At 38.2% G+C, this 25,346-nt stretch overlaps 1 protein-coding gene across 1 annotated transcript in view; it reads right to left on the reverse strand.

Annotated features, from left to right (window-relative positions):
- glra1 (glycine receptor, alpha 1) overlaps window positions 1-25,346 on the reverse strand; it is a 159,536-nt gene that overhangs the window by 105,180 nt on the left and 29,010 nt on the right. The window contains exons 2-4 of the mRNA XM_053324163.1: window positions 19,910-20,034; window positions 19,591-19,602; window positions 9,029-9,067 (exon numbers count right to left, since the gene is read on the reverse strand). Coding sequence (XP_053180138.1) covers window positions 9,029-9,067; window positions 19,591-19,602; window positions 19,910-20,034 — 176 coding nt within the window. The remainder of the gene's footprint in view (window positions 1-9,028; window positions 9,068-19,590; window positions 19,603-19,909; window positions 20,035-25,346) is intronic.

The following is a 25,346-nucleotide window of genomic DNA, read 5'->3' on the forward strand; positions in this document are numbered from 1 at the left end:
GTTTGAATGTGTGTGTGTGTATGTGTGTGTGTTAGTGTGTGTGTGTGTGTGTGTGTGTGTTTCTGTATCTGTGTGTGTGAACCTGAGCATGCATATTTGCTTGATTCGTCCTATTTGTTGTTTGTTTATTTGCATGTTTGATTGCCTGACAGTGAGTTTTGTACAGATGGACATTTTTCCCGTGTGTGTGTGTGTGTGTGTGTGTGTGTGTGTGTGTGTGTGTGTGTGTGTGTGTGTGTGTGTGTGTGTGTGTGTGTGTGCCTATGAGATGGTCATCTGCTCAATAAATCAGTCTGTGATTTAACGGTGTGTCGTGACGCTCTGCTGTTAGCTCAATGCTTTTAATCATCTTGAGAGGAAGGTAGATATCATGTGGGATTAGTGGAGAAACACACACACACACACACACACACACACACACACACACACACACACACACACTCCAACCCCCCCCCCCCCTCCCCCCACCTTATCCTACAAACACTTGCATGCACTCCTCTCAGCCTCACTGATAAAACACGCTGAGTCAGTATTATCACGTCTTTTTCTTTCCATTATTCAAGATTAAATGAAACTTTTTATCATTTTAATACTATTTTATTATTATTGCATTCAGACAGCTTTTATTTTATTATATAGTTTCATTTCTCTCAATGCAGAATAGAATGATAGAATACAATAAATATATTCTGACCTTATAACGCACAAGGTTACTACTTTATCATTTTCATTGGCGTACAATTTTAGTAACATTATTAATTAATTTTAAAAGGATAGCAATAAAGAGATAAACTGATATCTGATAGCGGTAGTAACACATAGCCGTACGTCTCCGCTCAATAGCCACATGCTCATTTGTATGTAAAGGAAGTTCATCATATTTAATGAGCTACTGCGCTCTGCTCTTTCATTATAGAGTTTATATAAAGACGGAGACACAGGGATCGATTGTGACTATAATAAACACTTCATATGTTCATGCATTTCATTATTTGAAGTGTTACTAAACTGATTATGTAGCTGTTCAATTATTGAAAGTCACCTTGATTTGTTAGTAGCCTCTGTCACTTTTTTGTCTTAATATTTTAAAGAAAAAAAAACACTATATGAAGCTTCAAAGTTACATTCTGTGTTAAGAATGTGTTAAATATGCATTATTCTCTATGTCACACTCATTAAGACTAATTAATACATTTCTGAGATAGCGGAGAAAAATATTCTTTGGACTTGGATATGAAATCTAAAGCATTTCAGATAATATGAGAAACAATGTTAGAATATAAAATAATAATGCATTCTTGTGAGACGGGTCGAGGTGGATGTCTGATAGTTTACATCACAAATAACTTCAATTTTTCTACCTTGATTTGTTAGTAGCCTCTTTCACTTTTTTGTCTAAATATTTTGAAGGAAAAAACACGATAGGAAGCATCAAAGTTACATTCTGTGTTAAAAATGCATTATTCTCTATGTTAGACTCATTAAGACTAATTAATGCATTTCTGAGATAGCAGAGAAAAATATTCTTTGGACTTGGATATGAAATCTAAAGCATTTCAGATAATAATGCATTCTTGTGAGACGGGTCGAGGTGGATGTTTGATAGTTTACACCACAAATGACTTCAATAGCACAGACCACGGTTTGCATCCTGTCTTCTACCAGCAGACAATGTTGGCTTAATTTAACCATTAAAATGTTCTGAAACCTCAGTATATTGGTTTTAGTTGCCTAAACATGGCCAGATCTTAACTAGAGGGTTGCTAGGTGACATAAGCTGTGATATAAAAGTCTGAAACATGCTAGAAAATAACTGAATAGCATAATAGTAAATTAACCCTGTGGTTGTTTATATGCTGATGTTGTCCCCTGCATCTTAATAAGCTGCTTTATAAGAGTGGAAAGGCTTTATCTAATGTGCTTCACCCAACACAAGATCTCATATTAACTGTGCATGCTTACACAAAAGAGAAAAGAGAAAAGAGAAGAGAGGTGTGGATGTTTGACTCTGACACAGGAGTCCACGATGCATCCTCCACAGCAAATATTAGATTATTATAACCATGGAAACAATCTCTCTTTAACCTTAAACATGTCGTTGCCTTAATTTAACCAGACCTTATTCATGGAGGCAATAAACACAAAAACAAGTCACTGCCTCTATTTAGCGATTCAGGTGTGAAAGCTGAGATTTCTATAGTCGAGTAAATCCTTCACAATCACACCTCAAGTATTTCCTTTCTAAAGAATAGTGCCGCCATATTATACTCTTTAAAAACGGGCCACTTGGATCGGCATTAATCTGTGTAGGGGGATATTCTGCTTTACATTCACTAAAACCACACTGTGCTCTCCAACCTGCAGTTATCATTCTGCAGTGTTAGCTCTCTGCACCACTGTGCAATCACATTATAAAGGTGTTCTCTACCAGACAGGCCACTTGGATAAGCATAAATCTACATAGCAGCAGAGCACATTCTTTTTTTTTTTCTCTTCCTCTCTTTTGCTTTCAATAAAAAAGTAAAATAACCGCAATATGCTCCAACCTGCAGTCGTCACATTAAAGTGTCACCTTTCTCAAGCGCTATGCAATCATATTACAAAGCCATCCTCCATGAAACCGGCCACTTGGATAAGCATAAATCTACAGAGACAGATTGAATCCTTGGGCCTCTCGCACGCCACCGAAGGGGGAGAAGGAGAGCCCAGAATCTGTTAGCAGACAAATATCCCTTGGCCTAACATTAATCTGCATAAAGCGCCGGAGCAAGGAGGTGAGTTGTGTGTAATATGTGCCGAACATCCCACAACAGAAGGAGCACAGCAGAGCCTCTAATCAGGAAGAACGGCTGCTGCCGGCGGCCATGGCGAGGCTTCAGGCCCTGACCTGCTGACTGGATTCTGCTGAACATGCTGGAAGAGAAATCTCCTCTTTCTCCTCCTCATCCTCCTCATCCTCCTCCTCCCCCTCTTCTCTTTGTGTCCTCGTTCCTATATCTTTTTTCTCTCCTCCTACATCTCGCTGCTTCCAGGTCTCCACGTTTGGTTTTCCTGATTCTTTCATTCACTTCCTCTCCTCTTGCTGTCCCTTGGGTTTGTCCTCCTGTTTCCTCTTCTGCTTATTCTTTGTTTTCTTCTCCTTCTGTCTTTCTGTTTTGTGCTACTCTTCTTCATCGTCACTATTTTTTTTTCCTAACCATCCTTTCTTTAACTTTTTTTGTCTCTTGTGAGTCATTTCTCTTCTTACTTCCTTTCTTGTCCTCCTCTCCCTTTTTACCGTCCTTTGAGTTTGTTACTTCTCATTATTCTAAACTGTATAATTAAATTAATTTGTTGTCTTCTTATTTGTCTTTCTCCTTCCTGACCCTTTTCTTTACTAGATTTGCTAGGTCCTTTCCTTACATTTGCCTCTCCATTCCCTTCATTTCCATCGCCCCCCCCCACCCCCCTCTACATTCCTCCGTATTACATCTTTCCCTCTCTGCCTTCTACATTAATGTAATCTTTTTTTTCCCTTCATGTCTCCTCTGCTGCCCTCCCCCCCTCCTTCTCTCCTAGAGCTGACACTTCCACCAAAGTTGCCTAAACCCAACCAGCGTTTCAGCAGATTATAGAGCCGCTCCTGCACACACTGCTCGGTAGTCACTACTGACGATAAAGAGCCCGCGTGGATGTCAATAGCTGCCATTACACATACAAGGATTGAAGGAGGGTCATTGAATCATTGATACTGACTGAAATCAAGTAAAAACCAGCAGAAGGAAATAAAATACTCTCTTACTGCTGGCTATGCAGAGGTAGAAACATGATCAGAGGAAATCGATGAGCTTTAATCCTCAGCATGTCAAATTATTTTCGAGAAGTTCTTAAATCAATAGAGTGGGTTCAGGTGATTTAACGCGGGATCTGATGGTCAAATCGGAGGTCAAATTATGTTAGTTAGGGCTCATGATTTGATCAATACTCCACCTGGTTGATTTTGCTTTTGTTTTGAGATGATCCTATAAAACATATGACTAGAATACTAACTTATATAACTATTTCTTGCATGTAAAACTAAATATTTGTCTTTTGTCCATGTTAAATGAGCTGATTTCTCCATCTCACAACCAGGAGATGTTTTTTGGAGAAAGTTTGAAATTGTGCCTGACAATAGAAACTAATGTGAAGAAAGTAAGTCAACCAGATAGAGGACATCTAACAACAGGAGTGCTTATTAATAATGCATATACACACAACACAGTTTGGCAGTCCTGAATTGAGAATTAAAGACGACAGAGGTACGATGCGTCAAATATATATGATGGATATCTGTGTTAAAATACATCTAAAAATATCAGTTTCTGACATGCAATTTTACTTCCTGATATCAATATCTTGTCATATATAAATAGTAGGAAATCAATTTCACTTGATAAACGTGTTCATGGATAAAATAATTAGACTAAAATGTCTGTTTTTTAGTTAATGCATCATATTAAATGCCTGAAAATCAATATACTGCATTGATTTTATGCAAAAAGTACACACAAATACAATATGACCACACAGCAGTACTGTCCTTGATTTGCAGCGTTGCCAACAATGACCGAACACACTGTGAATCATTTAATGGGACAGCTGTGTAAAAGCTGTAGCACATTATCAATAAGGTCATTTATAACATCTCACTGTCTACAATCAACCATAACCCTCTAATATCATTCAAATAATTACTATATAACACAAGATCATACAACAAGTCTGAAGTCACATCCCTCTGTGGCAGTACAGAGGAAGTATAAAATGATTGTATGTTCCCTTTAGACATGTTAAACCTTCCTAACATTGTTAAACACTCGTTGTGTATGTCGCCTCCATTGGAATTAGCTCATTTTAAAGTCTCACACACAGTTAAATACATTATAAACAGGAGAGAAAGGCACAGAAAACATGTTAATACCACCTTAATAATTGCAAACATTTGTATTTTGTCTGCGTTTGATTGTCTTTCTCTCTAACACATCTATTATCTTAAGCTATAATTAGTCTCCCTTCTATTTGAACATTGAAATGAGAAATTAATTCTTATTAGCTCTGCAGTTTTTTTTTTCTTTTTCTTTTTTTTGTCTTCTCCTCTGCTGAGCCACTGGGTAAGTTATGCATGGCAGCAGCCTGGAAGCAGACGGGCTTCTGCCTGCTAATATAAAATGTTCGTCTCCTGTGAAGCTGACAGTATTGGCCAGCGGAATAAGCTCGGGAGATAATTGGGGTCTTTAGTCTGCAAACCAACAGAGTCCCTCTCAATAGTCACCCGGAGTAAACGGACACAAAAGGATCATATCTGCTGTAATGTGGATGATTTCTTTTTTTTTGTTTTTAATCTTCTTAAGACAGTTCGACCCGAGTCAACTTTTCCAGATAAAGGAACCTCAATGATGTTTCCCTGGACATTGTTTCTATAATGAGTCGCTGTGTTGCCAGAAAACATTGTAATAACCTTTAATAACTCCTATTGCACTCTCTCAACTGTTTCTGGCAGCGTTGCCCAAAAAGATTGCCCAGTGCATCACCTCTGCTGTTTGCTCCATCACCAACTGTAATTGTCTGGAAAGTCCTGCAGCACTAATTGCAGGACGGATGCAGATGCTGTGTGTGTGTGTGTGTGTGTGTGTGTGTGTGTGGAGGGGGGCGGGGGGGTTTCTCCTATGTCTTCCACTCTGTGCATGCAAATTAGGGCCACACACACATTAGTTACGAGTGACAGGAGCCACTGTGTAAAGGGCCTGCTGTGCTACGAGCGTTAGCATGTAAAGCTAATGAGCCAGTAGAGCTGAGAGGAATTCTTCAACATGGAACAAACAACACAGAACAAATGGAGAGATGTGATTCTAGTTTAATCCTATGTTGCATTATAATATGTAGCTGTACTCTGATCTACTGGACTGTATTGACTGTACTGCTCTGTGCTCGGCTATACTGTCTGACCAGCTTAATAATTTGGAAGTGGAGTACAGTAATAGACTATATACCACAGGCAAGACAGCTGTTTGTTTGAATGTGCCTTCATGAAGGAGAGAAAACTCAGGAAATACTATTTTATACCAGAAATAACTGACTCTTACTAAACTATACTGTAATATAATGCACTATATATGTTTTATACTACACTCTACTGTACACTATTACACACTATTATTACCTACTTACTTATGTTATACTGTACTATATTTACATTATACTACTATATCCTTTCTGCCATGGCCATTGAGAGTGTTTAATTCTGATTAGCTGCCAGGTTCTGCTTGGTAATTTGTATTAACGTGACCGTATGAGACACACAGCTCGGAGGTGTTCAGTGTGCTGCCACAGGTCAGAGTAAAGTATTAACTGTACTGTAGACAAGGACAGCAACACTGAGGCTTAGCTATAGTATTATAAAAGAGGGTATTATCCCTTTAGATGTACTGTACTGTAACACATTAGATTACACTCTGCTAGGCTCCACTAAATACAATATATATTATTCTAGACTATACTATATGTACTATTTTAGGTATATACAGTACTATAGGCTATGGGCAAGTCCCTCTAAAGGGTGAGTTTGGAAAGATGCCCAACAGACATATTGAATGCTTAAAGTTTTTGTTTCTCTCTACAGAACATTACTGTGAAAAAACCTCATTTTAACTTAGTGAAGGTTGTGCTGAGTCAGGATCTCTACTATTGTAATGTTAGTTCCCAGCTGTCACATATAATGGCTGGTTGGTGACACATGCAAATAGTCCTCTAGAGGTTTTACTGCCCTTACTTGTTTTTACTAAAGCTACAGTACAGTTGTCCGCAATGTTATTGTGAGTATGAACTGTGTTTACTGCTGTTAGAAATAAGTTAAAGTATAATTTAAGGTATACACTAGTCGACAGCCTCATCACATCAGCATAGTCGCTGTCAGATTGGTTCATATTTCACTGAGTAAATCTGTTTCCACTTCATTCATTCTCATTTTAATTTGAAATTTTTCTGGCTGTTGTTTTTCAGCTGTTTAACTCGACTGTGACTATCAGGTTAAATAAGGTGAATCCAAGATGGCAGCATGTCAGTCCACGTCAGTATTACGTGTCATTTGCTTTCACTAACATGTCTTTTGTTATTTTAACATTCATACTGAAGTAAAGCAACGTATTTACATAATGCATTTACAACCTTTATTTTATGAAGATTATAATGATATATCTATTTCCTGGAGGATATAATTGGGATGTAATCTGCTCTGATCCTCTGAATCTATCTCTCTAACTCTCCTGGGTCTCAAAATCAGCCTCTCTCAATCTCCACTTGCACTGAATGTAGTAAACCACATTTCTGTTGCACTTATTGCAAAAGCAAAGCAGCATATTGCATTACATCACTCTTTGTTTTAAAACTCAGTGCTTTAGATATGATGGTCTATTATCTGACACTGTATCTAGGTAAAAACATGTTATATGCTAATTGTATTGGTAATTCTTATAAATACCTCCCTCACTTTGAAGTTCAGTATCTGGTGAAAATGCTGAGGCTAAAAATAGCTTTTAATTTATAATAGCTTTTTTCTTTTAATGTAAAAAAGTGACTTGTTGCCACCACTTTATATCTGTTACACTGTGATGATGTTTCATATATGCACACCTATGCTGAGTGCCTTCATATGGTTGGCAAAGCTCTGACTCACCACTGTGACTTATACACTTGGGTAAGATGGCCACCTCTAAGATTTGACATTTAAATATATAAAGTCAATTCTTGGTCTGCTCCTACAGTATACTACCATTGAGTTTTATCATGCAGAGAAGTGCAGGACTGTGCTGGGCAGTATACTCTCTGCATTCTCAGGACTTTCTTAATACTTTATGTCTCAAATGCACGTAAAGAAATTGGAAAAAGGGTAATTGTCTATTATACTCTCAGAGCATGGAGTCATTTGCAGAATGATTTAAAACTCAATAAATGAATCTTGTTAAAAGTTTTTGTATCTAAAATGAAATAAATTAAAGGCAGATTCTCTAAGATGTAAAAGTTTTTAATTTAACTGGCTACTCAGCTGCTTTCTAGCTATTTCCCTTTTCATTTCCTTCCTATGCATTTCATTTATGTAATTTTTTTTCTTGTGTTTTATTTTGCTGCTTCCTGTCTTGGCCAGATCTCCCTAAATAAAAGAGATTCCTACTTTCAATGGAAATCTCCTAGTTACATAAAATAAGTGTACAATTATTTTAGTGTTTGAGCTTTTATTCTATTCTCCATAATATACTTGAGTATAATAGCTTCTATATTTAACACAATTGATAGCCTGCGTCATATATCTCCATTACATTTAACGTTGCACATTAGCCATGATTAAGTGTTAAAAGGCTGGTTATAAAACAATGTATCGCTGCAGTTTTAAAACTTTCTGACCAGCACAGTGATTTGATAGAAGTACGTTAGAGACAGGCCGAGATAGAAAGACCTCTATGTCTGAATTTGCCTTCATGAGGGAGAAAAAAATATTTACATTTTCAGAAAAAGCCTTGTTCTGCCAGAGAGAAGTGCCAGGACACAGACACACCTGAGCCCGGCATAAAAGGCTTCATATCTGAATTAACTGTTATTATACTGGGCAATTTTTTCCAACATTTTTTTTGCCACTAATGAAACAATTATGTGTGGCATTAAGGGAGAAAAAAATGTCTGTGTCAACACAATGAATTAAGTAAAGCTTGAATTATTGCTGATGTCTGACAAATACTTTTTTTGCTTAATTGCTCCTGTCAACAGATGTTCTGCAATGATTTCTAAGCAATCAAATTGGCACCATTTAAATTCACAGAACCTAGAAACAACACAATGTCTATATATTTAAAACCACAAAAAGGCATTTCTCGAACATTCCTGGTGTTGTCAACGTTTGGAAAATGCCTCATCATTGCATGAGTGACAAACACAAAACCATGGTCAGGGAAGAAAAGAAAAGAAGAAGAAAAAAAAAGGAAAGAAAAAGGAAAAAAAAAAAGAAAAAGGAAAGTACCTTTCTTGTGAGTAGCTTCATTTTTGGAGCCTTTGGGGTCTAATAAAAAAAAGATCAGAATTAAACACAGCATATTCTAACAACACGTAATAACTATACGTTGTTTGTCCTCATTAAGGAAAACAACCGCTTTGTCTATCAAGGAGCGAACAAGACAGCAAGGCTCGATTATCTAAGCTGTCGCACTGCTGCCAACACTCAGCGGGGGTGAGTGTATGGCAGTGGGGGAGACTTAGGAGGGGGCAGAGGGGAGAGGGGCGGGAGAGGCAACATACTGTGAAGGCAATAGCAAGGAAGGAGGGATGCACGAGTCTGTAGAGGTGCAATCTACTGCCATACTGCAGCGGGCAGGAGAGGAGAGGCGATGCACTGAGATGATGAAGAGGAGGAGGAGGAGGAGGAAGAGGAGGAGGAGGGTTGCAATGCAGTTCTGTCAAAGAGGAGCTGAAGTAAGACTAGCAAAATGCACTACAGGAGATGCAAGAGGCCAGAGAGAAGGAAGAGGAGGAGGAGGAGGAGGAGGGGGAGGGGGAGGGGGGCAGGGAGAATGCAAAAGACTACATGTCAAACTGGCTTCATTTTTTTTTTTGATTTATAGCTCACTTGGCCTTCATGGAAATCACACTTTTTTTCTTTCTTTTCTGTCGGGCAACAGGTTGGTGGTTAGTTGCAGAATATTCCAGAATGACTTGACCAACTTCTAAATGAAATGAACCAATCTAGTAACAAAGTTCTCCAAATGGATTCGTTGTCCCTTTATAATGATTTGACTTCAGCTACAGAAATGGAGCTGTAACCCCACAGGAATGGATAAATGATCTCCGAATCTCAAATGAAATTCTACTTCCTTCCTTCAAATGGGCGCCATTAATTTGAAGTCGTTTGGCTGAAATGGAGCCGTACGCCATTGGAATGACAAAAGATTGTACTCTTCCCCCCTAGAAAAAAAAATGTAAATCTTCAACCTCTTTCCAAATGGGCCCCATAATTTAATTCATACCATATAGAAAGGGACCTTTTAGTCTGCGGAGAGGCTGATTTATAATGGAAAAAAAAAAAAAACTGCCGACTTGCTAATGTCAAGGATTTGGAAACTGAGGCCGAACGATTCATTGTTTCACAGTGACAAGGCCTTTTCACCTGTTCACTCCAGGAAAGTTAATGATTGTACTACAAAGAACTGTGCCTTATGTGTCATTGAAGATCAGTGGCTTATCGGATTCACCTAGGAAGTTCGAGAAAGTATCCGAAGCGGGGGCAAAAAGTTTTACCGTCCTTCAATAAGCAGGCACTCTTCCAACCCCGTAACACTGCACCTTTTAGTCTTTATTAAGAGTAAAATGCACTTATGTAACAATGTCTAAACACTAATACTTCTAAAAATCCATCTCCAGAAATATCCTTATGTAAAGGTCAACCAGTACACAGCTCGTTCTGACCTTCGCACATTAAATAGTTTCTGAGTAAATAATCAATCCTGACTGTGTGTTTGACGGCTAAATGTATTTCTTCTTTCTTTGCAATTAATTCTTAACAGAGTCAGAAATGTCACCACGGAGTCTCATTCTCTTTCAATTACACTGTGAACACGGACCCAAAAATGTCCTCCCGCTACATACAGAGGAGGTTTTTCTTTTCTTTTGTAACTCCGATTTGTTGATTGATGTCCTCTTTCCCCCCTGAACCGCATTGAACTGGGTAAACCTGGCCCGGCCTGCTTTGCTGTACTTGACAACTGCCATTGTGAAGGATGGCGACTACACTGAGTAGAAGTCTGGGAGCAATATTGTAATCTGTCATTGTCAGCCCGAAAAAAAAAAAAGGGAAATGGCTTCTAAGATAGATGGAAAGTATTCGTCGCGACCATGAACTGTTGTAGACAGGTGACTTAAACTCTATAATCTGCCTGAATCCATGAAAGGCAATTTTTCCTCCCTCCTCTGAGCACGGCAATCTCTCTGTGTCAGGGCTAAGCCCGAGCTTAGCCCCGCGGCCAGGCAGTCTGTCGAACATCTGAGCACCTGATCCTGGCATTAAAACCACAGCAGCTTTGGTTTCTGGGCTTTGCTTTGCTGGCAGTGGAGATCTCATAACGTGAGCTAATTACTAGTGCTGTGCAGAATCAATTGTCCTGGCTCTGCGGGGGAGCTGTAAAAACTAAACAAACAAAAAAAGCCTCGCCTTTGTGTTGGAAAACAAAAGGTATTTTTTGTGTGAAATGAGTACGGGGAGTTTCCCTTAATGTATTTCCTCTCTTTTCAGTGTCCTCCATAGACTGCACACCTCATCATTAGACATCTCAACCATGAAGATCCTGCAAACAACAGCTCGCCGCCTTTGTGATCATGTCACAGCGGTAAACAATTATATGTCAACCTCTCCATCAGGCCTTTGTAGACTGATACGGTGGGCTTACACCTTTTTTTTTTCTCCTCAAGCTTGTAATTAGAGGTGTGATGGGATTCACACTGGAGGACTGATTGGCCCCTTTTATAAAGCAGTATTTTCCCCTCCTTGCAAACTTATTAGACACGCACCGGTGGGCTGCACAGGGAGGAAAACACAATAATTTAGCCGTCAACTGTTCTTACACATCAGACGTTAGCTTTACATCGCCTTGAGCTAAAAGGATTCCACATTTTTCTATCTTTAGATCAGGAGGAAACAATAATGATGTGAGCTATATATAGAAAACTGTGTGGCTGAAGAGACACAGAGTTCATTCATTTTGACAACACAGCTCATTTGACTGTGATTTAATTACCAGCGTGATCATTTGTCTTTTAGATCCTTACAGTGTACAGACTTCTACTTTTGGCTGCACAGTCAGTGCAAACATCCGTCCTTCTCTTTTTATTTTTTTTATTTGTCCGCTCCTCTCCCCACCCCTCCTATCAGTCTCTCTTTCAGTCTGTCTTGAGTGCCCTCGTACGTTTGGCTGCCTTTTACCATTACCCTACTCAATATTCCTCTCTTCGCTGCCCTTGCCGTTCCGCCTCCTCCCGCTAGACGTTGAAGGGTGATCAATATTTTTGTCATAACTCAGGGGAGAGTCACCTCTGCGACGACATTAAAATTCCTCGCTCCGTGCAATATAGTCCCCATCCAAATTTCCTGACTTGGAAAGGAGAGTGCCATTACCTAGAATACTAAAAAAAGAGACACAAGACCTTCTTCTGGGCAAGGATGTCCCCCTCACCCTAGCAGATCTCTGTGTTTGCAGCCTCGTAGTAAAAGTAAGCTCTCGGAAAAATAGAAATAAGAAGTGAGTAGGGGGTAGATATTATCATTGTATCTCAGAGAGTTGCTTATTCATGTCTGTCTGCTGCAAGTGTTATATATAACCAAGCAATACTGAAGCCCAGTGGGAACCGTTGGCATCAAAATTCAGGTGCTAAGCTAGTGGAAAACATATTGTGTGTTTGCAGTGTGAGACCCTGGATTGCACTTTTGCCATCTGCGGTTCTTTCCAATCTCCTGTCGTAAGCAAATCCCTCCAAGTCGGATAGCCATTTGCAATGCTACCTTCCCTTACCTCCCCTTCTCTTTCTATTTTGCTCTCTCCCCCTCCCCCACCCTTTCGTTTTTTTTTCTTTTTTTCCCCTGCAACCATTCCTCCATCCCACGCTCATTACCTTATGCCCATTAATCCCATTAAGTAGCCATTAAACAAGTGCTGATAACACCAAATGAACGTCAAGCTCTGACAGCTAATAACTACAGTCCCACCTCTGCACGTTCAACCCTGGCAAGGAGAAAAGAAGGTGCAAGGAGGAACAAGGAAGACTGGGGGGGGGGGGTTGTAGTACAACATAAGGGTAGTATAGAATAGTGTAGGATTGTGTAGTAACAAGTACTCCACCTGTGAAAAGAGAAAAAGGAAAGAGAGGAGGAGGAGAAAGAAGGAAGCCAAACATGTAAATATACTGCCGTACTACGTATATTTACTCATGTCTACTTATTCAGACGAAAACGAGGGCGTCATTCAGATCAGAAGCACACTGGTGGAGGATTTTTCTTTACACTGATCATCACTGGGATTTACCAGCAGAGAGGAGGAGGGAGCTTTGGAAGACCAACCGCGAGAGCAGCGTGAAATAAAAGGATTGCATCCGAAAGAGGCAAACCTGAGCTAAGGAAGCTAATGTGGCCGTTTAAGAGCGCTGAAGATGAAAACCCCGCCGAACGGCCCTGACTCACACTGAGCGCGAGGTCGGCGATGCATTCAGGGGGTTTTCAAGCACTGATTCCTGTCTTGCAGGATGTTAAAGGGGGGATGGGGGGTATGGGGGGATGTTAAGTAGTAAATAGCTGGCTTGCTAGCAGCCTGCTCTGGTGGAGCTTAAAACCAGAAGCTCGCTCGCGGTCATCATCCTCGCCGCTGCTCGGCTTGAGTGATGAGGAAGGACAAGGTTATGGCGGAGAAGGAGAGGGGAGTCGCAGCTGTAGTCTGCTTCATTCATCAAGTGTGCACACACACTCAGACACAAGAGGGATCACATAAACACTCGGACGTGCAAACAGACACACACCTTTCCCTTAACTGGTTCTCTCTCTCTAACTCTTCACCCCCTCTGCCCCCCTTTCCCCTCCCTCACACTTATACACGTTTATCTGTGAAGCGCCATGTGGCCATTCATTACAAGGGCTAGTAGATCAGAAAGGCCGATTGCTGCCATTCTACTACATCCCCCCCTCCCTGTCCTCGCCACTGAGGAACCGTAAAGACCCCCTTCCTGCTCCGTGAGCTCGGCTGCTGCCAGACGCTCACCTGGTCAAACGAGTCAAAGTAGTCCAATTTGTTTCACGACTCAGTGGGATTGGTACACAAGCCTTGAATACAGAGGAGGTCTGAGAAGTGGGAGGAGGGGGGAGGAGAGGGAAGGGAAGGGGGGAGGTCAAAAGAGAGGGGAGGGGTGAAGATGCATGGGGTGATCATGATACTAATGACCTTGTCTTTCATCCATTCCAGAGGAAAATGGACACAAAGTCTGGACAGTAAAAAGATATGTCAGAATAGATGAAGGACAGATGAGGAAGATGGAAAAACAAAGAAAGAATACAGGAATAATGATATAATGGATTAGTTTTAAGGTTGAATGAAATTGAATTGAGAAGAAATGTTTGAATAAATTAATTAACAAGAAAGAGAAAAATTAAAGAACAAATGAAAAATGACAGATTACCACACAGCAACAAATAGTGGTGAGAAATGATGAAAGAAGCATGTTTGGGAAAGGTAAACACAAGAGAAAAGAAACAATGATTGATTGTACAGCAAAAAAAGAGGAAAGGAAGACTGAGAGAAAGGATAGATGTGTCAGGGAAGGAAAAATAAGAGAAAAAGAATGGAAACAAAGAAGGAAAAAATCCTGCTAAATCATCAGGAGGAAAAAAAGGAAAAAAAAGAAATGAATGAGGGAAAGAAGAATGAGGATTCAAGGAAGGGAAGGACAGGATCGGGAAATGTACCAATAAAAGACTGAGAAAGCAGAAAGAGAGAATGAAAGAACGGATGAACTCATGGATTATAAATGGCTTGTCCCGAATGTGTCAGGAGTGTTTGCTCTCCTCTCTCTCCAATGCAGGAACCTGCTAAATCAATCGGAAGCTTTTTGCCCACACAGTGGACCCCCGGTCATGATCAGTGTAATTTCCTCTCATGCTGGCACATTCGTAGCTTCAGGCAAATCTCCCCTGTTTCCCTCCCCGCCCTCCATCTACTGTTGCTGCACAGCAAAAATTAGCAGGGCTGGTGCTAATTTGATGAGGTGTATGTAAGTGTAAACTGTGGAGGCGGAAAAGGGAGCACAGTCATCTTTCATTTAGTAAAAAAACTAGCCGCACTATTATGGTGTTAACATTTAGGATAACATTTCGGTACCCTTAAAGACTCTGGAAATTTGGCTTGAAATAGTAAAGTGATATTCAAGAGTGTCTCATTAAGCATCCACACAAATCTGAGTGAAAATACATGTTCATAACTATTGGAAAACCTTTTTGTTAATAAATGTCCAAGCATAAGTTCAAACCCACTTTTTATATGCTTACTATTAATTACATAAGACCCTGATATATATAGTTAGAAGTCTATTGTAGATTTTTCCAGTGGCTTTAAACTTGTATAGATTTAAACATTCAAGCATTCCAGAGAGAGTTCTAGAATTGAGTTTGTCTTTATTCCAGGTTCTAGAATGTAGCCAACATGGCATTCCACATGATCCTCACATTCTAAGATTCTGTGATGTATTATTCTTCTTACAGACAGTAGTTAACAGAAGAAGTTCATGAACACGGTTTGATGTCACAGTGCAATGTGCAGACCATAAAAATGGAAAAATGGACAGAGTCACGATGACGCCACCGACTGATTTGTACACTGCTGTTTTGAAGTCTCAAGTTTGGTGATTAGACAGTAACCATTTTGGATTTGACTGTTGTCATCTTCAATTCTTGGAGCCAGAAGTGAGCATATTTGGACAGGATGGTGGAGCTAGCTCTCGTGCAGGCTTGGTTAGCATGGTACATTTACATACTATGGTTGACTGTGATAATGCTAAAGTTCCGCTAGTGAAAAACAGGCTTAAAACCATTAAAACAAAATGGACTTACCAGAAAAGTTTAACAGCTGACTACTTAGAGGGCCTTTTAGTACAACCAAATACTGAACAAGACTTTTTAGGTGATCAACATGTTGTAATTAACCTCCATCAACTGAAAACACATTGTGAAATAGTGGCTGCTACACCTATACTCTTTAACTATAAAATGGACCATCCATTTACAAAATTAACATCAAGCTGTAGTGAAGTAGACTTAAAACTAGCGATTGAGACCATGAAGTCATTAGGAAAGTGTTTACTCAGGTAATAAATCAAGGGAGAAGCAGAGTAATCTTCTCATAGACTTCCATACAGTTGGACCTCTTTTTGAAGCCATTAGATCTAGTTTGCAACCTGTCTAGTGAGCTGTTTCAGCTTCTCAATGCACAACTGTCTCCTTTTCACCAAGTTAATGGAGTTCATGACATCTCTTAACTTTGACAAACTAGCCAACAACCCAACTTTGTTAGTAAAAGATCAAGTCCCAAGCAACACTTGTATGTTGGACATTGAACATAGTAGTTCTGGCTAACAGAAATTTATCTGAACAAGATTTGATTAAAGATTTGATTAGTTAGCTCAGATTTAATTAGTTAGCTCATTAACTGGTTAGTTGGCAAGCTAGATAGCTCAGTAGCTCAATCACGGGTTAGCTTGCTTGCTAGCTAATTAGACTGCTAACTAAATTGTGTAAAAACCAACATTATCTTTGACGTGCCAATCTTTTCTGAATTGAGAATAGTGAACAATGATTCAGAGCAAACGATGTGACAACAAACCGTCTGAATGAACTAAATGCTGCAACATTTTAACAATCTTAAGATTCCGGAAGCAAGTCTGAGTTCTAGAATCCTGCAGCTCTGACACACTGTTGGACATTTTAGGGTTCTAGAACATAGGGTATTCCATTCTCACTTGTCCCATACAACATGTGTCTTACTCACTGACTATTTTTATCATAATTATTCTGTTCTCAAACAAGAGGTTATTCATGAGGGTTGACTCATCTAAAACACTCCACCTATATATTCACTGTTTACTCAACATTTAAATAATATCTTATTTTAAGGATCATTGTGCACAATTAATCACTAAATCCAACCCTCAACATTTTCCAAGCTGTGACTAAACCCAGTAGGGCTCTGTATTGTTCTTATTTTATTTTATTTAATACAATCCTTAATTTTACCTTCCCCTCCAACCTACTCCTTCTCGTGCTGTGAAAGTACACTTTTTCTTCCTCCCTCCCTCCCATCCCTTCCAGCTCATAGATTTTTAAGGAGCAGAACTGTCAAGCTGTTTATTTCATGAATGTGATTAATGCGGTGGAGTAGTTAGCTGGTAGGAGACACACACACATTAAAAAAAAGAAAAAAACTGCTTGAATGAGCAAGTTTGGGAGCTCACGCTATGCCACTCTGTCGACCTGACAGCCATGACAGAGTCTGGAAATTCACATCGGGTCCTGTCTGCTAACAATGGAGCCCTGACACAATTATCTTAGTAGATTACATAAAAGATGTGCTCATCCTGCTGAATATGTATTTTCATTGCAGATCCTCCCTCAGTTCACATTTAGCCAAAAAAGAAAAGTTAAATAAAATATCAAACCTATTTAAGAACTGTAGTTTCCTCATTTTTAACTTAAAGTACATTTTTCTATGATGGGGTGGACATTTTGAAAGCTGTAAGACTGTTATTCTCTGCATGTCTAACAAACTGCCAGAGAGTACTTTCATCTGCATTTAACTTTTTTTATTACATCACATTAGAAGAACGAATAAAACATAAAAGCTATAAATTCAAATAACTGTCTCGCCGGCCTGTTTAAATCCTGATTTGTAAAGGTCAATGCAGCGTTAGCCTCAGTAAATCACACTGGATTGTTGCCAACCAGAGCTGCGGAGAAATCAAATTAAAAACATAGAAATGGTCTCCAAACTGACTCACAACGACGATGCCTCACAAAAAAAAACAAAAAAAAAACACCAGAACATATTCTTGGCAGGTCAGGAAGAATGAGCGGTTTCAGCTGTTTTGCAACTGTGGCAGGTTTAATAATACACACTTAGTCACGGTAAAGCCCCCACCACCCATCCCAATTCTATTTTGCATGAGCTGAGATATCTCACTTACAGAGATCACCATATAATGGGTTATACCATTATGGGCTCAGCCAGGGAGAAAAAAAAAAAAAAAAAAAAGCTCCATGGCAGCATTCATAAACATAAGCTGTGGTTTACTGCTGCACATTCTAGCAGTTTGTTTACCTGTGTGTTCAGTGTACAAAATATTAGAGCACCTTTTAATTTCACCTGTTAACTACTGCTTTAGAGATGAAGGGACGATGCAGACAAGTGTGCAGACAGCATCACATCCCACGCAAGATGCAGGCAGCGCTCAGGCCAATAAGTAGTAAGGTACATTGACCCTCCAAGTTTTATCAATGCCATTGATGGAGGTTCACAGGTGTATCATCAGACCTTCATGGCATCTAACCCTCACTGCTAGCTACTGGAAGTATTAAGTTTGAATAAATAAACATCTAAAAAGTCCAGGATGATTCAACAACACTAAATCAAATTAGCCAAAAGTCTTGGAAACTGATTTTGTTGTTTGGTAGAACTGAAGTATCCTAAAGAAAGGACACTTTTTTCATGTACAATGTCATATCCACCTAGCATGAATCTCTGCTACATACGTAATAAAGCTACAAGTGATGATGGACATTGTTACTTATCTCTTGCAGATACCACTGCTCTGATTTTGATAAAACTTGTAGGAGAAATACGCACATCTCTTTCTACTGATTGAACCAATTTTCATATCCAGAGCAATTTAAAAGAACTACAACAGTAGAATAAATTGAAAGTTTAACCTCCAGATTACAGGGTGTCAAGGAAAATGTCAAGGGGTCAGAGTGTCTTGACAGTGTACCTGCACCACCAAGTTATCATGTGTTAAAAAATACAGATAGGATATAAGGCAGAGGTGTCCAAACTGTTCCACAAAGGGCCATAATGTGGCTGCAGGTTTTGAATCCAACCACTCAGGAGCACACCAGATGAGACTCATTTAAATCAGCTGATCTCAGTCATGTACTCTTGAATGGTTGGAATAAAAACCTGCAGCCATATAGCCCTTTGTGGAACAGTTTGGACATGCCTGATATAAGGATTTTGATACTTGAAGCATTTAGCATATACTCTGGATTAGAGGGGAAATATAAGGTGTAATATCACCAGGGTACTAATATTTTGTACACTCAGAATACACAATAGAAATTACTCACATCCATTCTGGAAACCTTAGTTATAGCAGTTTTTTAACATGCAACAAGGCTCAAATGTAACATTTAGTATTATTAATTAGTAATATCAGTTGAAATACGTGTGTTGAAAAACACGAGGGTGAAACTCAGGCCAATTCCACTTTTGTTTCTGTGCCTGTTCCAATTACTTGCTTTGCTTTTCTTTTTTCTTTTTTTAAACTGGTTGCATTACTCATAGAGTGTAATGAATACAGAGGGTTGCCCCAGTTCTATAATGCCACACAAACTTATAAAAAGCCCAGACTGTGTTCCTAATATAAGGAAGTTTAATATAGAAACCTCTGACATGTGTCTTTGTGGGGGCTTCCATTCAGGGAGAGGTCACTAAATTTCATAAAATCATCACCATCATCATCATCACCATGAAATCATAATTAGCAGCACACTTGTGGGAGAGAGGCACATTACCTTGACCACCAAAACAAGCACTCAGGATACTGTGTGGATACCAAGGAATGTAGCCAACTAGCACCATTGATAACTACAGACCCTATGAATAGCTTGTTTTACAGTCTGATTGGGGCTATAAATGCAGGGGGCAAGGGGGAAAAGGGGGTTTGGGCGGGGTTCTAACACCTGATATAAAGCCTTATTCTGGCTTTAGCATGTTGAGCAATTGGCAGATTTACCTTTGTTGTACACTGTAAAGGGCAAATGAAAAAGATTGACAGATTGTGAACAGCCAAGAACCATGAGATGGTTTAACATACAGCAACAGAATTGAAATAACATCTTTATATAAACTTGTTTCTTCTTTTTTCTTTTTTTTCTTTAAGTATAACAAATAAATACAAACCTTTCTCGGTGACAATCTCGGCTAAACTCTTCAAAAAAAGGCATTTTATAGAAAAGGTAATGAAATACAGAGATAACACATTACCAAGTCTTTTCAGGATAATGTGGCTACATTCCTGTTTTATCCGACTGAGTCTTGGTGGCAGCTCCTACCTTTAAAATTCGGCCGGATTCTGGCGTCGTAACCTGAAACTTTGCCCATGAGTTTGTCCAGGAACTCGGAGGGCGGCATCGGGGTGGCGGCTTTCCTCGCTGCAGCTTCTTTCGATGCTGCCAAGCTGAAAGACACAAAAAGGTAGAGAGGAAGGGCTGGGATCAGTTTGTGATGAGAAAAAAAGAACTTTTTGACAGGCTGAAAAAGAAAAGATTGGATTGTAGTATATAATACAGCAGCTTTCTATGCATGAGTTGTCCAGTTTCACATCCAAAGCAATTTATCATGTACAGCAGGAGTCTGCCAGTGTTACAAGCACCCATGAGTAAAAAGGGCCAAAGGTTAAAGGTCACATTAATAGAAAAGACACTCATCACAGGAAAAGAGACCACCTCTCTAGACAACATTACTGGTTGCTTACCCCTGTAAAGCCTGAACCATCAAATCATTGCCAGAAAATTATAATTCTTTGAAACTGGAGTGTTAATTGGACTGTCTGATAAGTAATTAATTAAAAAAAAATTAAATAACACTTTGTATATATGATGTTTTTTTGTGTCATATTTCATACATCTGGAAGTTCTTGCAGTTTATTTTTCATAGCATGTTTTTTAAGCCCTTATGCGTCCTGCATAAAGCTCATATCACCACCTACCAAACATTTTATGTATGATGATGATGATGATGATGATGATAATGCATGAAATACAATAAAATGACAATTGACAGATGTGCAGATGAGGATTATTATAGTTAACGAAAACTAAAACTAGCAATGAAAAAATAATTTAGTTTAACTGAAAATAAAATAAAAACTACAATGAACAATGTAAAACTAACCAAAACTAAACTGAATTGCAGTTAAATTCAGCTTTGTTTTTCGTTGTTTCGTTACTTCCTGTCCTGCAGCAGTCGTAGTTAAAGAATGAAATTAAAAAGGACTTGATGATAAACCAGATTTGGTGTCAAACATTCTTTCATCCTTTTCAGCTTCTACAAGTGAAGACTTTCTCTTAGTACCTGAAAAATTCAACCAATTCCTTCAAAATAAAACCAAACTAAAACTAGTCAATTCCTTCAAAATAAAACCAAACTAAAACTGGTCAATTCCTTCAAAATAAAACCAAACCAAAACTGGTCAATTCCTTCAAAATAAAGCTAAACTGAAACTAGTCAATTCCTTCAAAATAAAACCAAACTAAAACTGGTCAATTCCTTCAAAATAAAACCAAACTAAAACTAGTCAATTCCTTCAAAATAAAGCTAAACTGAAACTAGTCAATTCCTTCAAAATAAAACCAAACTAAAACTGGTCAATTCCTTCAAAATAAAACCAAACCAAAACTAGTCAATTCCTTCAAAATAAAAACTAAACTGAAACTACTAAATCACTTGTTAAACTAACTCAAACTAAACTGAAATAAAAAAGCAAACTGAAAAATTAAATAAAAATAAAAACTAAATAACATTTCAAAACTATAATAACCATGGTACAGATACAGGACTTTCTATACTTGCTGTATCTTATTTAATACACACATTATCAACAATAATTAATATAATAAATATTTAGTAATTCCACAGTGCATTGGTTTATCTGTGCATTGCAAATATTTGATCTCATACATCAGGTTTCTATGGAGAAAAAAAAGACACTGATGATGTCGCACTCTCTAAAACTCATGTATTAAATATGATCCACTCGGCATTAAAGGGTTAAAACAATTTCGCCTTTTCTTAGAGACTCCATTAATTGCACACTATTCATTCACTCACTGTTTTTATGTCTTAATTCCAGCAAGTTCTCCCAGCATGCACTGCACAAAATGTAGGAAACAACTTTGGACATCAGCCCGTCAAATGGCTTTAAATAAATTTCCTTTAATTTCTTTCACTTCATTTATTTTATCTAATTTAATTAAAAAAAAGGAATAATTAAAAGTGAACTTTTACAGTCAGTGCTGACTATACTTTTAATGCATTAGTGGTTATTACTTACACTTCTTTTATTAAAGTAGTTATTCAAACTAATGCTCTAATTCACTTAACCAGCCTCGTGTCCCGCTGAGTGCCATTGATTTTACAATAACACCGTGGTATTTGCACAGTTGACTTCTTTACCTTATTAAAGCCCATCATGCTCATTAGATGCTCTCTGCATAATGTCAAATCCTCAGTAAGGCCTTTAGCTCATAGACACACAATGACTTCAGCGCTGCCAGTCAATAACAGCCCACACACACACACACATGCACACACACTAGTCTATGAACACAGCTGATGCATCAAGCCAACGTAAGCAGACAGCTATATGAAGTTTACTGCCATAAAAGAAAGAAAAGTAAAAATTAGATTACAAACGTAGCAAATAAAAAATAAAAAGCTGAACGTTGACTAATTGGCTCCCTGGACACCACGAGAATCAGCACATGAACCCATGTACAGTACCACAGCTGTGCAGCGGATTTGATTGGTATACATCAAATGTCGATGTCAGCTCGATATGCAGCAGGAGGTCATGTGACTGGTGTTCCTGGAACTTAATGAATAAAACAGTGACTGTGTTCATTACCACATATTAATCAAGAAATGTAAAAATCACTACTGAGCTCAGCAACAGTGATACACACGTAGACATGTTTGTACACTAATAAGAAGCCTCTCATTGATGCAATTAAGCTTAATACTAATGAGATAATAATGAGAGTTATAGGAAAATAGAAATACAAATAATACCCATCCAATGTTCTTTTCTAGTCCTACTCCTTTTTCCCTTTAAAACCTCCTGTAACAGTCACTTCTAAGCCAAAAAAGAGAAACACATGTCCTCATTTTCATCTAACATCAACCTCCAAAACTAGTTCTTACATTAATAAATTACCTGACTCGACAAAAATGTTCCAAAAACAATCTCACCTTTCAAAAAATATCCACAATTTACAAAAATGTCTATAATCCAAAATTAGAAAAAACTGATTGTGACAAAGTGGGTGAGACTAAACCATTTGTCCCCATTGTCCAACAACATCATATTAAATTAAACTATGATTATTAATAGTGTGTTCAGTAGTAGTCATAAATTAATCAGTAATCAATAATTTGCTGATACATCCTGGGTTTGTTTGTGCTTTACATTACATTTGATTAAACACTGAACACCCACCATGTGTTCAACAGACAAAAAGAGGAGGCAACAATCTACTTCCTGTATTTACACACCTGAGTGACATCATCAGTGATGTCAGTGGGTCAGACCAACTATGGGGGAGTTATTTTACTTAAATAATGATTTATACTTGTTTGGGCTTGTGATGATGATGATGTTATGGATGATGTGTGTGTAGTGTTGTTAAATGCCAGTTAGTAGAATGAAAAGGACGACTCTGCAATAAATATGGATAGGAGGCTTATTTAAAAGGAGAAATGGAGGTTTTGGGGCAGGATAAATCAGATGATGACATGTTTTAGTTTGCTTTATTCTGAGTTAGTCCAGTTATATTTGATTGTTTGTATTTGTTTCTTTTTATTGTTGTTTCTCTGGACTGAATAAATCAGTTTTACTCATTCAACAGGAGTCTGGGTCTGCTTCCTGCCGTCCTACCTTCCTATCCACTCTGGACAGGCTCCATCACACTCATGATGACTTTTCAAGTTATCATCACTTTCTAAAAATGCCCCAACTTTTCCAAAATGTCCAAACTTTAAAGATAAAAATAGGTCAGATTCTACAAATGTCAACTTCTTACTTTATTTCTCACCTTCAAAAAAAGCCCTAATTTTCAAAATAAAATGTCTATATGTATGTAAATAGGTCATTAAAAGACAGAAAGAAGTACAATTAGGAGAAAGTGCAGTCTCGATCAGTCTCACTTCACCTGGACATCACATTTGATCTTCGTTTAGTTTTGTTTTTAGGATTCAAATGATGTCATTCATTCATCCAGCAGAAACAGCTAATTATCAGTTATTGATGTTGCGTTTAGTTGTTGTGTTACAGACTGTATAAACATTTTAAAGAGAGGAGTCTTTGGGGCTTTGAAATCAAATGCTTGGCTGCTTCTCTTAGATTGAAAGTAAATTGACAGTGACTTCCTCTGGCCGAGCGGGGACTGAAGTGACCCGTGGCCTTACACTGGGACTGCATTAGCCGCCACTTGTAGTAGTGCGGTTTGTATTTGATTGCATCATCTCTGGCTGCGCCTGGAGAAAGAGCGTGGACAGCAGAGTGTGATCCAGGCTATAAATAAGCTGCTGTACTGACCCATTTCATTTGACTACGGCTTCACAATGAGCTTTGTTAACCAACAAGACAGAGAAAGAGCTGGGTTAAAGAAAAGGGCACTGGTTACTTCCTCTTGTTATCTACCTTCATATGCTGCAACTGTAGCTACAAAGTTCCTCTTGTTGTCGGTGTTTCCGTTATAGTGAAATCTGATATTCATTTTAAAAAGGGAAGCCTGAACAATTTTGATGAAAACTATAATAATTAAAATCAATAAATACATTATTTTGGCTTAAATTTATAGCATTATAGCTTCATCAGCACTTTTATGAACCTCTTGGTCATACAACCCAATTTGACGAGTAAAACCATTGCCTAATAACCATTGCCTAATAACCTATGAATACTATTATTTAACCTTTTTTTATTTAACCTTTTCTTTTTATTTATTCATTTTTTTTATTTTATTTTATTTTCTGCTCTGTAGCACTTTGAGATTGTTAAAATTTAAAGTGCAATACACATTAAATTTATTATTATCATTATTATTATTATTATTATAACTTTACTATAATAAACCATCTAGGGTTACCCTGGCAAGAGATACTGATAAAATATGTCCAAGCCCACCGAAGTGGTCGTTAATTAAAAAATGTAATATATTACACATTACTCATTACTTTAAAAAATAAAAAGGTAATCCATTACGTTACTTAATTACTCACTCATTACTCACTGTGGGAAGTAATTACACTACTAGTTACATTAGTTATGCGTTACTCCTTAGCAACGCCGTGTAAAAATAATATATCAACAGATAAAATAGTAAGACACAATTATAACACTATGTAGTACAAATAATAACTGCTTCAAAATAATATATCAACCAGTTACAGCCACACACATCTTCAGTATGAACCTGGTTAAATATTAAACTCAACAGGCAGATGTCAAACAGGTTATTAATATGACGTATGAATGCTAATAAAAGACGTAAACAGCTGGTGAATAGAAAACATGTTAGTCATTCAGCTGGGGTCTGGGGAGGAAGGGTCCTTGTCATTCACTCTTCTGTTCAAAATCCTCTTAGAACATCTGAACCTAAACGTGACTCATGAAAATGTAGAAATATGTCTGCTAAATGTATTCAAAGCCTAATGGGATTTTTTCTTTCTTTCTTTCTTTCCTCCCTGACACACATGTTTTATTCTGCC

Source organism: Scomber japonicus, chromosome 8 (genome assembly GCF_027409825.1).
Source record: "Scomber japonicus isolate fScoJap1 chromosome 8, fScoJap1.pri, whole genome shotgun sequence".
Lineage (NCBI taxonomy): Eukaryota > Metazoa > Chordata > Actinopteri > Scombriformes > Scombridae > Scomber > Scomber japonicus.